This window comes from Typopeltis vanoorti, chromosome 20 (assembly GCF_054136105.1).
Source record: "Typopeltis vanoorti isolate ZY-2024b chromosome 20, IOZ_Tvanoo_1.0, whole genome shotgun sequence".
In the NCBI taxonomy this organism is placed as follows: Eukaryota; Metazoa; Arthropoda; class Arachnida; order Uropygi; family Thelyphonidae; genus Typopeltis; species Typopeltis vanoorti.
In genome coordinates this window covers 96,390,541-96,406,092 of record NC_143568.1, presented here as the reverse complement: position 1 = coordinate 96,406,092, position 15,552 = coordinate 96,390,541, and the positions used below count along the sequence as shown (strand labels likewise).

General features: G+C 36.3%; 1 protein-coding gene across 6 annotated transcripts in view; it reads left to right on the top strand.

Annotated features, from left to right (window-relative positions):
* LOC150095691 (uncharacterized) overlaps positions 1 to 1,065 on the top strand; it is a 369,335-nt gene extending 368,270 nt beyond the window's left edge. For all 6 annotated transcript variants that reach the window (XM_090409912.1, XM_090409913.1, XM_090409909.1 and 3 more), the window contains one exon: positions 789 to 1,065. In XM_090409912.1, the coding sequence (XP_090266038.1) occupies positions 789 to 793 (5 nt within the window). In that variant the 3' untranslated portion in view covers positions 794 to 1,065. The remainder of the gene's footprint in view (positions 1 to 788) is intronic.
* The last annotated feature ends 14,487 nt before the right edge of the window (positions 1,066 to 15,552 follow it).

Genomic DNA, 15,552 nt, shown 5'->3' with positions numbered 1-15,552 from the left:
TCAGTGTGTTCTCGGGGCCAGTTTGCCTGTTCTGGGGGTGAAAAAACCTCTTACTTCCATATGAGACTGGCTAACTCACCTTTTGTCGAAAGAGATCAAATAAAGGTTCCTCACATCACGGATGGGAATTGAACCCAGGTTGTTCCGACTAAAGGGCGTTGTCTATACTGACTGAGCTACGTAGGCTTTCCCATGCAGTGAAAACACATCTCACTGACTGTTTCTCCGATTGGTGAATTTAAGGTGGTTCATCCACAGAATTCATCACTAGTATCTCTGCACCTAAACTCTTCAAAGATTTTTATGTAAGGCGGATAAAATTGCTGACCAGACTAGTGGAAAATATTAGTCTGGTATGCATTGCTTAGTCATGTTTTGGATGCTGTAACCCATATAAAAAAAAAAAAAACAGTCCTCATGAGCTAATGTGAGCTCTGTGCATATATGATATTCATACAGCTATAGCTCTATATACATTCAACCTTATTTCTGATTTAGTGTGCAGTGGCATATGCAACATAGGTCCTTGAGAGCTGAACCTCCTTCATTCTTTAAAGTTACCTGCCTTGAAAAATCACTACACAGGCATGATGACCAGTTTACCTGATTTATCACTATTATTTTAAGAAATTTCATTATCCTGTCGAATCCTTTGAATAATTCTATGTATACACCACTATAATATAAATCTCAGTAATGTGTGTATGGAAAATATGATAGTATTTGTTGTTGTTGAAATTAATAATAAACTACTTTATTAATATTAATTTTTTTTTTTTTTTTTTCAGTATAATATATGGCCATAGTTAGCTGAAGAATACGGAACAAATTTTTAGAACTAAGTTATTGTAGCAAATATACCAGAAGAAAAGGAAATGAAATTTTCTTGAATTAAATCACTATTTTCAGCCTGTAAAAATCTCCTAAATTATTAAAAATAGTATCTGAAGAAAATATTCTCAAAGTAAAAACTTTAAACTGTCTGGTAGCTCTGATAACTTTTCAGAGAAGAGAAAGAAAGCTTCCCTGTAGTCAGACTTAGAATAAAACAAGCTTTGGTGGAAATTTTAAGATTTATTTATTTATTTATATATATTATATATATATAATATATATATATATATATATATATTATATATAGTAATACATCATATAATTTAAATAAACAGTAAAACATTTCATTTTAAAAAAAAAAAACTTATTATAGTGAACTGGCACTATAGCAAAATCATGAGGATCAAAGAAATAGTTTGCTATTAGTGAAAAAGTTTATATGAAATTTCTTTCAGAGTAGTATTTATGCCATGAAGCTTTGGATACAACTTTTAAATAGTTTCTTATAGTGAGTGAGTTCATTATTCCAGTATTTTTTCTACAGTGAGAGTTGACTGTATTAAAATTATTTTTTATCCTGTGGGTTGGATTTCACTGTTCATTTACGATATGCATATAAGCATGAGGCATCTGCAAATTAATTATTACCACCAATCTCCTGCAAAGGACTTATCACATGAAGTGTATCCTAGCTGCAACAATACTTATCATTACCAATTTTTAATTCATTCACCGCAAGTGTACTCACTACCTTCTTGGGCAATGCTTCTCACACACTCAGTCACCTGGCATCTAACAAAAGAAGCCTCTCCTTGCTTCCTTTCTTGGTGTTGGTGTATTCTTTGGTTCTCCAACCCAATCCCCCTTCTGCCATTTGAAAGATTTTTCCAGGTGTCAGTCAGGTGAAGTCCTCTTATTAACTTATGCTTCATTTATATCCCCTCCTTTCCTCTTATTTATCAATCTCTAGAAATTACAATTTCTTAGTTTGTTCCACAACCAAGAAGTTACCTTTGTTATCTTCCTTCAGAATCTCCTAAAATCCAGGTAACCAAAATTACACACTGTCTGGATATGGTCTGACCAAAGTTTTATAAAATACAGTAATCTGTCATTTTTCTGACCTTCAAAATAACTACCCTTCAATTATCAGAACAACAAGTTTTGATAATTGAAGATTCAGGTAATGGTGGATTTATCACTTTCTCATTTTGGCTTGTTACTGTTCCCCTCACCATTGAAGCAATTCTCTTATTGTCTTTATATTCTTTATAAATGTCAAGTACCTTTTTACTCTCATTTTAAGATTCCTTGCCTCCTCCCCTTATTGCAGTACATCCTCCAGCTTTAAATTCTGAAGCGTGTGTCTTGGGGGAAGGGGGGGTATTTGATATGATATTTGCCCTCCAGTTGGAAGATATGGGTTCATATCCCATGAAAGAGATGCAAGGAATTTTTATTAAGCATTTTCAGCTGAAGGTTAGTTAGCTGGGGTCATATGGAAATAGCTGTTATAACTAAATAACTAGCTGTTATCCCGGCTTTTCCTAAAGAGAGAAAAGTTCAGCCATGAAACTATTATGCCATTGTCCTTACCTCAGTACTCCCAAAAATGATGGAGAAGGTCATCAACAGCCAGCTTCATTTCCTAGAGACCAGTCAGCTAATTGGTAATCACCAATATGCATTCCACCATTCCCCTTCTATGGCAGACTTCACTAACCCTATCTACCTTTAGACATAAGCTATGGAAAGATTTGGAGAAACCCATGTGGTCACTCTTGATATTTCCAAGACATTTAATTGACTCTTGCATCATGGCCTTCATACCAAATGCTGCCATCTTTACGGTCTTCCTCCTATCCTTTGTGAGTGGATTGTCAGCTTCTACTTTGGTTATTCATTGCATTTCATGGTAGATGGTTTCCTCTCATCTGAATTTTTTCATCAATGCCAGAGTACCACAAGGCTCTGGGATTTCACCCACGCTCTTTCTCCTACACAGCAGTGATCCTCTCTCACTAATTCCAACCTATTCATAACTTTGCTGATGACAGTCACTCCATTTTTTTTAGTTATTTACAAAACCTTGTAGTGACTCCAGCTGTGAGATCTTTTATGGCCAATACCTTAACAATTAATCTTCTGTCTATTCTTAAATGGGGTAAAGATAATTTAGTGAATTTTAATGCTATCAAAGCACAATACAGTCTTATTTCCCATACCATGCTTCACGCTCCCTCACTTTTGATAACATTTTACTCACCAATATCAGTTTTCTCTTCAGTTTTGCTTTGTAAAGAGGCAAAATGATTTCCATACCTTTGCTTGTCAATATTTATTTCAACATCACAATTATGCTCTTAGTTGTATTTGCAATTTTTGTTACGTGATCTTTGAATGTCAACTTTCTATCTACTATACTTCAAGAACTCTGGCCTCATCAGTTACTCCAAGCATAATCCCACCATTATGGGATTTGATTGTATGATGATTCATTGATATGAAGAGAGTGTGACGAAATTTTTTTTTTTCTGGAGCTAAGATAAAGGATGGCAGCTATGCTGTAAAGATGTAGAGAGTTAAAGTGAAAGAGGTGTTTATTTTGTCTGGTACAAATAATTTAGCAGTTGACAAGCGTGGTATGTGAGAAAACATGAAAGGGTTGCTAGTGCATATGAAAAAAAAAAGAATAAAAATTGAGTGTTCCAAAGTATAATAGAGGCAAGCTGAGATGGAGAGCTATGATTGCAAATGAGTCAGTGTGCAGATTGTGCAGGAGGAACAGTGTTCAGTTTGTGGACTTGTAGTTTGATGGAAGAAAGAATTTATATAAGCTGTATGGCTTGCATCTATATGAATTTGATGTCAGGAGTCTTGAGAACATGTTCAATGAAAGTTTGGAAGTACAAAGTCAGGGAAACTAGATTGTTTAGGGATGATGCAGGTGAATGTGGGTCCAGGCAACCTAGAGGTTAGTAAGTGAGAGAATGATTGCATGATGCAAAATATAGCACCCCAATTTAACTTTAGTGGACTAAGTAACACAAAGTGTAAGGGATGTTATGGGATGAAGGGGGATATTGCAGTTTATGTATACTAATTCCAGAAGTATTTGAATTAATGTTGAGGAATTTTTGGTTAGGTTAGCATACTCTGGCCAAAAATTATAGGCATTAGTGAGATGTGGTTGACTGAGGATGATATGGTCAGAGGAACAGGATGCAAGGGATATAGCGTCTTCAGAGAGAAGAGAAGGAACAGTGTGTTGGGAGGTTGCTAATGATAACAGAGAAATTAAATTCAAAAAGAGTAGAAGTATGGCGACAGGAATTCAGAAGACAGCTCATTTGAAACTGTATCGTGTTGAGACAGAGGCCAACAGGACTAAATGTCATTTGTTGCTGCTATAATCCAGGGGATATACTGGAGAATATAGATGACATTCACTTGCAAACTAGCATGATGAGTACAGGCAGAGTAATTATTATTATTATATTGGGAATTTCAACTATAGGAACTTAGATCACAGGCAGAGAAGGAAATGGAATTCAGAATTCATACAGCTGCTGAGAGATAATTACCTGAGGCAGCATGTAATGGAGAGGACATGAGGTTCATGAGTGCTGGATCTGATCATTGCATCAGAGAATTTAACACTAACCAATCTAGCTATACTTGAAGGAAGTGATCATGTAGTCTTAATCTGGAAGGTTGCCATACATTCAGAATTTTCTATTAAGAACGGATATATGTGGAATTAGAAAGCAGGTGATTATGACAAGTTGAGAAGTCAGCTTTCAGCAGAGCCATAGAGTCAAAATTTGGAGGAGAGAGATGGTAATGTCAAGGGGTATTTTGAAGAAAGCAGTATCTGAATATATACTTGGTCAGAAGAATAAATGAGGTGGGAGTTAGATGGATGAATGGTTTCATTAAGGGAGTTGCAAACAAAGAAAAGGCTGTGGAGAGGTTATAAAGAAAAAGGTGATCGTCATGCTCATGAGCAGTATAAGGTGCAGGCAAGAAGAGTGATTGGTATGGCAAGGAAGGCTATAGCTAATTATGAGAGAAAGTTAGCTTATGAAGTCAAAAGAAACCCTACGGAGTTCTTTCACCATGTGGCAAGTAAATGGAAGGATGACTTTAAAAAGTGCTGTTGGTGGGAAAGTAACAAACCAAAACCAAATAGTTGAATTACCGAGTGAGTGTGCATCATCTAGGTGGTGATGTTGCAGTGCCAGATGTCACAGTGACTGATAAGAGAATAGAGGTTGAAGAAATGGAGGTGTTTAAAATATTGCAGAACCTCAATTGGAATACAGCCATGGGATTAGATGGCATATTGGCTCGTGTATTACAAGAATGTGTAAGGGAATTATCAGCTCCTATGACCAAGCTGTTTAATTTAAGTCTCAGACTGGGAAAGCGCCAGTAGAGTGGAAAGAAGGCAAAATAGTCCCATTGCATAAAGGAGGCTCCAAGATAGAAATAGCAAATTATAGACCAATCAGCATCTCAGGATGGTTGTTAAGATATTGGAGAAACTGGTGGACAGAATTCAGGACTGGGTGGATAGGAATATGATATTCTATAAGAGACATGGTTTTGAGAGGAGTAGGTCTTGCCATATTAATTTGCTTAATTTTAATAATCAGGGGACAGTGGAGTTGGATGAGGGAAATGGCTACTCGGTAATATTGCTAGACTTTGCAAAAGCATTTGACAAGTTCCACATAGAACTCAATTCATAAATTGGAGCAAATAGGTATGGATGTGAATTTAGTGGTTTGGATTAGAGGGTGGCTGGTGGACAGATATCAGTGTGGTTTATGGCGGAGTCAAGACCAGTGATCATTGGTGTACCACAGGATTCAGTGCTTAGTCCTCTGTTATTTAATTTGTATATCAGTGATATAGGAATTGATTTGACAGGAAATATTCTTATTTGCTGATGATGCTGAACTGGGAAGAGCAATGGTAAATGAAGGTGATTCAGAGATCCTGCAGGAAGACTTAAACAGACTAGCAGTTTGAGCAAAAATAAATGGCTGCCAGTTTAATGTGGCCAAGTGTAAGGTGATGCACTTTGGGAAGAGATCAGAAGCTGTGTACTAATATTAATGGAGCTGAACTGCAGGAAACTGATGGGGCTAGGGACTTGGATGTGGTTGTAGACAGAGTTGAAGTTTAGAGGGCATATTGCAAAGGTAACTAAAACAGCACATCACATTACATGGTTGTTGAAGACCACACTAACAAGCAGGGATAGAGGTTATTGGTCCCCCCTATATAAGGGTTCTAATAGGGCTACATCTGGACTCCTGGATTCCATGGGGATGAAGTTGCCACTCGCTTCTGGATCTTCTCCACAAAGTTTGTGGCAGGTCTGTGGAATGTGCCCTATTAGAATAGATTGAAGGTCTGTAGGCTTCAAAAATGAGCTGATAGGCAAAAAAGAGGAAACATGATAGAAGCATTTAAGTTATTAAAGGAGTTTTATAGGATTGACACTGAAGACTTTTTTTCAGTATATGGCAAGAAGGAAGAGAACAAGGGGTCACCAGTGGAAGTTGTGTAAAGTGTGGTTAGCGGGAATATTGGGAATAGATAATTTGCTCAGAGAGTGAATGGATAAAATGGTTGTGGGTACCTCATCTGTGAAGGAGCTTAAGGAGAGGTATGATAGGTATTCTGTGTGAATAATGGATCTTCCACGAGTCTTCTGCTTTCATGGAGATATCCATATAATAATAATTTATAATATGCTGTTAGATATTGCATCACTCCAAAGTGCATAACTCTACATTTACTAACACTGAGCCATTATTGTTTGCCCACACTTCCAGCCTATTCAAATCACCCTATAAATGCTATATCAGTAGCACCTCTGATTGCCCTGCTTATCTTCCTGTCATTCCCTTTCCAGTATTATTAATGTATAGATTAAACAACAATGGTCTAAGGACTGATCACCTGAAACTTAGCAGATTCACATACCACTTCCTGTTACCTATCCATCAGCCACTCATGTTTAATGCATATGTGAGTCAGCCTGACACAGAAGCAGCACACAAACAAGTAGCAATAAATCAATGGAAGGGTTGAAACTTTGTCAGTTGAGCCCCCACCCGTGCGACGTGGAAGCGGTTCACAAAAAGTAATGAGAAGTAATGTTGAAACGATAAACCGGTGAAACACCATCCCCATCGTTAGCATGCTAAAACTAAGAAATTATAGTGAATATTGTTATGGCAGTTTCAGATGTTTTGAAATTTGGTTGAAGAGAATCAAATTTCAACTCAACAATTGTCGATTTGCCTTTATCGTTGAGTCGTGCAATCTTTTGTTAATACAGCACCAATCATACATCTTCATAGCTGCACTATCTCTACCGGCCTACCATTACTGTCTGTTTCATACTCTGCTTTCACTTCTCATTAGTCATTCATGAAAGATTGTTCATTATGTTCTCAAGTCCTGTAAATTACTGATAATTTTTGCTTGAAATATGGAGAAATGTTCAAGTCACAGTGCTGGTTTTAAACTCAAATTTATGACAAACTCAAAGATCTTATGATTCCGAAATGTTTTAAGTTAATTACAGAAGCATTGGCACTAAAGATTCAAATATATTGTGTGATGGTAAATGGCTGATTGCTTAAATAACTTTGATAATTAAAATTTAAATGCATTCATTTTATAAATAATGTGAGCAATTAGAAATTATAATGAATACTAAGGATTTAATTATAAATGTCAACTTAGTTTTTGCCTAAAAAAACTTTAGTTTTCGAAAATCCCAGCATATATCTTGCATCACGATTTTTTAATATTCATTTTGGGGGAAAAAGTGCAAGTTATATTCGAGTAAATATGGTATGCCAAATCATGTTTTGGTAGTATGTCCACAAGTAACCCTTGCTCCAGTGAAGAAATGTGAGGAAATCAGAATTTAAGCATTAGACATGGAGACGATTTGAAGTTAGTAGGTCATTTATGTACTGTAGAAAGAATGGGTGAAAATGCAGAGCTGTGGTATACAGTAGCTCCCCTTATCTGTGGGGGTTACATTCCAAGACACCCAGCAGATACCTGAAACTGCAGATAGTACCGAACCCCATATATACACTGTTTTTTTCCTATATATACATACATACATACCTATGATAAAGTTTAATTTATGAATTATGCACAGTAAGAGATTAACAACAATAACTAATAATAAAATAGAACAATTATAACATACTGTAATAAAAGTTATGTGAATGGAATCTTGGCAACCTCAGTATACATTTTTTTTTTTATTATTATTATTTATTTTATGAAGTCAAAAAATTTCACCTTTTTCACTTAAAAGGAAACACTTTAGACTTCTCTTTGGCATATCCAAATTGTCAGCATCACTTCTTTTGCACTTTGAGGCCATTATTAAGTAAAATAAGGGGTACTTGAACACAAGCACTGCAACAGTTGATCTGATAACTGAGAACTACTCAGAACAGCCCACAATTTAAAACTTATTAATTGTCTATTACTGAAAGAAACAGCCATATGGCTTCATTTCGACAATGTAAAATTACATAGGCAAACCCTGAGTTGCCTTAGCTTGTGCTACTTGGCTAAAGTAGCTAAGGTAACTCAGGATGCCAAGGATTGTATTCTTGTAAACTCTCAGGTCAACTTAAGAAACTTCCGTAGTTTCTACAAACATTCAGCTTTGAAATAATGTAGGCTCTAATATCCACTTTGCCGATGTAATTATAAATTTTTGAATTTTCCATTTAATATTTTCGGACTGGGGTTGATTGCGGATAGCAAGCCCGCAGATAAGGGGGTGGGGAGATTACGGTATTCCTATATTGGTATGGAAATCTGAGGAGATGAAACTGTTGACCCAATTGCAAACGACTGAAGGCAAATCATAGGATGGTAGTTTGTTAAGCAGAACTCTAGGGTAGGCCTGATCACTTGCCTTAGAATTGTTGAGAGATCACATGAATTTCTTTGCAATTTTCCATGCCTTGAATCCAGAAGTAGAGGGTAAATGCTAGATCAGCTGTGGATTGAGAGTAGCAGAGTTCATATTGCTGGTTGCTAATTAGATGGTGGTGAGTCTCCAGATAGTGCAGAAGTTGGCTGTTAATGACCTTCGTAGTTTTTTTTTTTTTTTTTGAGAGAATAGAATTGAGAGTAGTTGGATTGTAGTTTATTGCTAACTTTTGTTACCTTTCTTTGGAATGGGCTGGATGTAAGCTTATTCCCATTCCATGGAGTAGGTTCAATTTGAGTAGGATATATAGATTAGATAGATATATATACAGATATTGTTGTGTGATACCAAAGGAGTCACACAACAATGAGTTGTGTCTCTCCACCACTCTCTGTCTCCACCACTACAGCGAACTGTGTCGATCACCAACGTCATCTACTCTCCCTCACCGCCACTAGTATTTTCACAGACAATCGCAAACATCCATGAGTATGGCAGGATTCGAACCCGCAGCCTTTCAGCTGGATAGCAGATGCAATATACAATGGGATAGTTAATTCTTGTGTGCACAATATATGGTATGTGATTAGGACAGGTTGTCTTGTTTGTGCCCAAGTTATTCAGGATTCTTCTGATTTCTTTCTGGCAGAAAATTAGAGTAGTACTTTGTGGGGAGAATTACTTTGCCTCATACTGCAGGAATTGGAAAAGAATAATGCCATTAGGTCAGCCTTGCTTTTGGGAGATGTTATAATAGTATGTGCAGTGCATATACTATTACTTGCATAAACTTGCATTAATAATAAATCTTAATTTAAATGCCAGTTCATAATGAAAGATGTCATTTCAATTGTCAGTGCCACACTGACAGGAAATTATTATTATCTGAGACCTCCAGGGAGTTGAGGGCTCATCGAGGGAGGCTGTAAATTACCCAACCCAGCTATCATGCCTTCCGTTAAATTCATTTACACTAGATGCACTCACTGTCCCTAAGGGCAAATGATTCCACTCACTCACTGCTCTCTGAGAAAAAAACCTAGCTTTCTCAAGAAAAATCCCTTTCTTGACTGAGAACAACCTTAACTTCCATGGATGCCCCCGGTTCTCTCCCCGCCTTCCATATAACGAAAAATTTCATTTGAAATGCTGTAACACCCATTCAAAAGTTTATAGACCTCAATCATATCACCCCTCTTTCTCCTGTTAACCAGAGTCTGTAATCCACATACTCTCAATCTGTCCTCATAATCTAAATCCCATAATCCGGATATAATCTTTGTAACTCTTCTTTGCACCCTTTCCACAGCTTTTTTTTATCCCCTTGAAACCTGGGAGACCAAATCTGTGCACAGTAATCCAAGTGCAGTCTTATCAAAGCCTTATAAAGAGGCAAAATTACTTCCTTATTCATGTCAAGGTTTGCTTCAGCATAGAAATTATCTTCTGAGTTGTATTTGCAACTTTTGCTATGTGACCTTTTAACTTTAAATTCTTATCCACCAATACGCCAAGATCCCTTGCCTCTTCCGTTTCTTGTAGCATAACCCTGCTAATATAATATGCCACTGGATTTCTAATCACACCAAAGTGCATAACTTTACACTTACTAACATTAAACTGATAGCATTTTCATTTGCCCAGGTTTCCAGTCTATTCAAATCATTCTGTAATTACTGAATATCATTAGCATCCCTGATTGCCCTGCCTATCTTTGCATCATCAGCAAACAATTGCAAATCAGATGATAGATCCTGCTTGAAGTCATTAATGTATAGATTGAACAATAATGGCCCAAGGACTGAACCCTGAGGTACACCGCTGGTTACCTTAAATCTGGCAAATTCACACCCATTGTATACCACTTTTTGATATCTGTCTGTTAACCATCTCCTGATCCAAGTCAATAGATTATGTTCCAATCCCATATTCTCCAGTTTATGCAACAGTCTATTGTGTGGTATCCTATCAAATGCCTTAGAAAAATCCAACGTTATCATAGTGTATCCAACTCAGCCGTAACATTGTTATAAAATATGAGCAAATTGCTAAAACATGACCTTCCTTTAGTAAACCCATGCTGTTCCCTGCAGAGTATAGAATGATTGTCTACCCATTTCTGTATGCGAGTTCTTATTAACTTCTCTAAAATCTTCACTACCACACCAGAAATACTAATAGGTCGGTAGTTAGACACATCAGTTTTTGCACCACTCTTGTGCAATGGAACTGTATTACATTCCTGAGCTGAGACTCAAGTTATACAAATGTGTGAAAGGCCTAGCCAATTCAGCTGAACATTCCTTTAACAAACGGGCAGATATTCCATCTGTTCCTATTGACAAATTCTTATCCAAGTTATGCAAAAGCTCTTCAACCTCATTTTCGTGAACCTCTAACTCTTCATCCAACGTAGCAGTGGCACTGTGCACTGCTTAGTTGATATATCTTAGTAAAGTGAGTACTCATTAACTGAACAATCTCCTTAGCTTCCGACACTCATGTACCATCTGCATTCAATAGTTATTCTTCCACATTCATTCTTTCTTTTGCTTGTGGCAAAACAAAATTCTTTTGGATTGCCCTTTAGCTTGCATAGCCAATTTCTTTTCATACTCCGTTTTAGCTTTTCTCACAATACTCGTTACTTTTCTGGCCTGAGTTTTATATATTTCATAACTCCTCTCACTCTTATTCTCACGATACTCTTTCCACATCTTCTAGTGGATTTCTAGCTTAATAAGGCTGCACATCCATTTCACACCCAACCTATTTACTCTTCGAACACTAGGGGATACATTCAGATACCGCCTCATTCAAGCACTTTTTCAAAGATTCCCTTGCATTGCTGACATTTTTTCCATTCAGTAACTGATATCATGGGACCAAAGATAATATTCTTCCAAGTTGATCATAATTTCCAGCTTTCTAATTCAGCATGTAGCCTGATTTAATCAGACTTTCAATACAAGTAGATACTTCCCAAGAAGAACAGCATGATCACTCACCAATTGGTGGTAAAATAGCCATATGCTTGACAGAGATCCCTTCTGATGCTATGAGCAAATCCAACACTCTTTGACCTCGAGGTTCCTTCTTTCACGTGCTGCTTGAGAAAGTTATCCCACAACAATTCAATAAATTCCTATTCTTTCTGATCATGAGATTTCTCTTCTACCCAATCAATGTTTGGAAAATTAAAGTCACCCATAATGATCATTCACTTGGTACCCATAAGGCTAAATTGGTGATGCATTTCTTCGTCCCCTACAATTGAGCTGCCAGGTCTGTAGCAACACCCCACCATATATTTCATTCTGTTAACCTCCACTTCAACCAAATAGACTCAAAGTCATCACTACATGGGACATTGTTACCATCATTGTTTTCTTGTATTTCTACCTTAACTGGACTTAAGTCATCTGATATCATCAGTAGCACTCCTCCTCTCCTATTTCTTCTGTCATTCCTAAAAATAGTATATCCGTTACACTCGATCCCACTTACCATATTGATTCTGATAGCCAGGTTTCGCTAATGCCAACAATCTTAGGCCACATCGTATTCAATAAAGCAACAAACTCAACCCCTTTGTTTCTAATGCTCCTGGCATTTGTGTATAGGCATAATAAATTATGACCTAGCCTATTCTTATAATTAGATATGCAATGTATTTGGTCTTGTTCTAGAATTTTCTCTTTTCCCTCCCTAGACATACTTGAAAGGTCCAAACCCAAAGCATATTTTTCCACTCCTACGCCACATACATAACCATGTTCAAAGGCATTTATATCTTTATCACGTTTGTATACCATAGCTGAACTTTCACACACATTTTTCCCATTCCTCCCTTGATCTAGTTTCCCTGACTCTGCATTAAGTCTCATACCAAGAAGTAATTTCTTCAGGCTTCCGGTGCCAAATGAATTCAAGAAGAAGAATATTAAGTAGTTACTGCCTGAATTTTTCCACAACATAATTGCTAAAGTACGAAAGGGCTTATCCCTGTACATTCTTTTAGTTTATACAATTTTCTCTGCAAAAAAATATTAACTAGCATAGTGAACAAAGTTCATAGCTTACCAATTCCAGATAAAAATCATAAAATCTATTCAAGGAAAATGTCTGTGAATAACAAGAATATAAGGATCGTTAATTACTAAGATAAGCCGAAAGGCTATTTTACCGGCGAATTTGTTGATAAATAAAATAAAATAGAACAGGATTTACCATTCCCTTCCAATCAAGAATATAAGGATGCCATCAAGTTGCTAAATTGAGGTTGGCTTGCTATTTTTTTTCTTTTTAATCATGAGCATTTTAAATAAATGAGATGATTATCTATCTGCAATTGGACCGAGAGAAAATATGCCTAGTTTGTGTATCTAGGTGTAACTTTCCACAAGACCTTGTTATTTCCTCTGTATGTCACTCCTTTTTTAGCATAAAGACTGGAATCCTTGGGGGAAAAGAAAAAATTGGAAATTATAGACTTATCAGTCGTGATTATATGCAGAGTCACACTGATAACTATATTCAGCAGATTATTAGGTGAAGTCTAATCTTGGGACATATCCTACAAGACTGCAGATTTTGGTGTCTTCCAAAAAGGATGCTTTTCTCCCAGGTGTAGATTGCATTGGTTGTCAGGTATAAATTGACCAATCCATTTTCTAATACAGCGAACCTCTACTTATAAACACCATAAGGACCAATAAATTGCAATCCCAATTCATTATATGAATACAACTGCATGCTTGCAAATATTTTGCAGTGCCTGAAGTTCGCCAACACATTAAGAAGTTTAACAATATATCTTATGGAAAAATAAGTTCAGCTTACAAGCATTCAACTTATGAACACATTTCAAGGAATGTATTGTGTTCATAAGTTGGGGATCGTCTGTATCTCGTTTACTTTCGTGAGTCAGTAATTCTCACATAATACTATTGATTTTTTTTTAAAAAATACATATACAAAATTCTGACAAGGTTTGGCATCTCATTATTTACAAGTATTTCCTTGGTGTAATACTTATATGATATGCTTAGATGTCATCTCAGAAAAATTAACTTTTCCCTAATACAAGTCACTGATAATTGCATACTGTTGGCAATAACACTTACATTAAGAAACAATGCATTGGAAAGCTGTTGTTCCTGTTTGTTCACCATCCAAGTCAGAAAATGTCATTAAAACTACTGCATAAAATTCATTCTTAAAAGATCTTAGGACTATTATAAAAAGGTTTTTGGTGTATGGTCAAACAAAAGGTATACAGCAGAGGCAAATGCTGGTCTTGAAATTCACGCTTGCTCTTATCATTCAGGGAGTGAGAGGTCTGATTAGCAGAATAATGAATTACTGACCATTTAAAACCATATATATTTAGAAATTTATGTACATTTAATCATAAAAAATACATTTATTTTACAAATGATATTCTATCTTTTTTCAGTTTAGCTACTTGAATACAAATTCTACCCTACGGTTCTTATTTATGAACTGGTCAATAACATCGTCATAAAAAAGTTGGTTGTAACTTAATTTTCCCAAGCAACATGCACACTTGTCAAGGCTGGCTGAAGCTCACTGGCTAGAGCTACTTTGACTGCGTATGGCCTGTGCTTAAGATGACGTGAAGGGAGCGGAAATGGCTATGCTCGTGCATGAAATCGCAGTGCTGCATCGAGGACCTGGATGCTCCTACAACTGAGCAAGCCAAGGTAGCTTTGACTAGATGAGCAAGCATCGGCCTTTGATACGCAACGCAAAGCTCAATTATTGCCGTGCAAGCTTAAGACGTCTTCTGTCTACAAAAATAAAAGCCTAAATGGAATGCTTATAAATGCATGCATTTATTAACAAATAAATATTACTTCTTTCTCAATTAATGAGCTTGCACAGCAAGCATGGAGAATTCTCCCCTGGTATACAGATAGGCTGTATCTTTTATTTGAACCAATTAATGACCACTTAATACTATTATCTGACTAGTGCTGCCATATGGATGCCATATTTTTAATCTGCTGTCATTCTGAACACAATTTAAAAAAAAAAAAACTCATCTTTCTTCATATCCATGTATAAGAAACTAACTATTCCTGGTAATAGACCACTGTGGATCAGTCATCCATTTACGAGCAATGTCAGAAAACTGGAATCATCAAAATTCTGCTACATATATTCCTTGTAAATGAACTTCTAATAACATCAGGAAATAAACATACAGGAAAACGTCGCTTAAAGTGATTGATTAATCCATCAAATAATGCGCTAAGCGAAATCGCGTTAATCGAATACAATAAAAAATAGGAATAATTATAATACATCACTTAGCGTAAATTGGGGGAGGGGGAATTACAGTATATAAGCTATATTAGAGGATAAAATCAAAGTTAATAAAAATCAATTGCTTAAAATTTTTATTTAATGTCTAAACATTTCAGCTACTTTTTTTACAAAAAATTTTAAGTAAAGATGTTTGAATAGTGCTCGATTTTGTCATGCAATTTGCGATAGCTGGCGATCGTTTATCAAGATTTCGGCAGACTTTGAAGTTTCGTTCCATATCAGAATCAGTGTCAAACAAAATTTCCTTAGCATGCTCAATGTGATTGAAAACTAGCTCGAGTTCTTTTGCAGTTGGCTTCTTTGTCGTAACATTATCTACTTGTTTGCTCTGCTTATCTTCTTCTCATGCACTGTTTTTCTAATTGATGGAG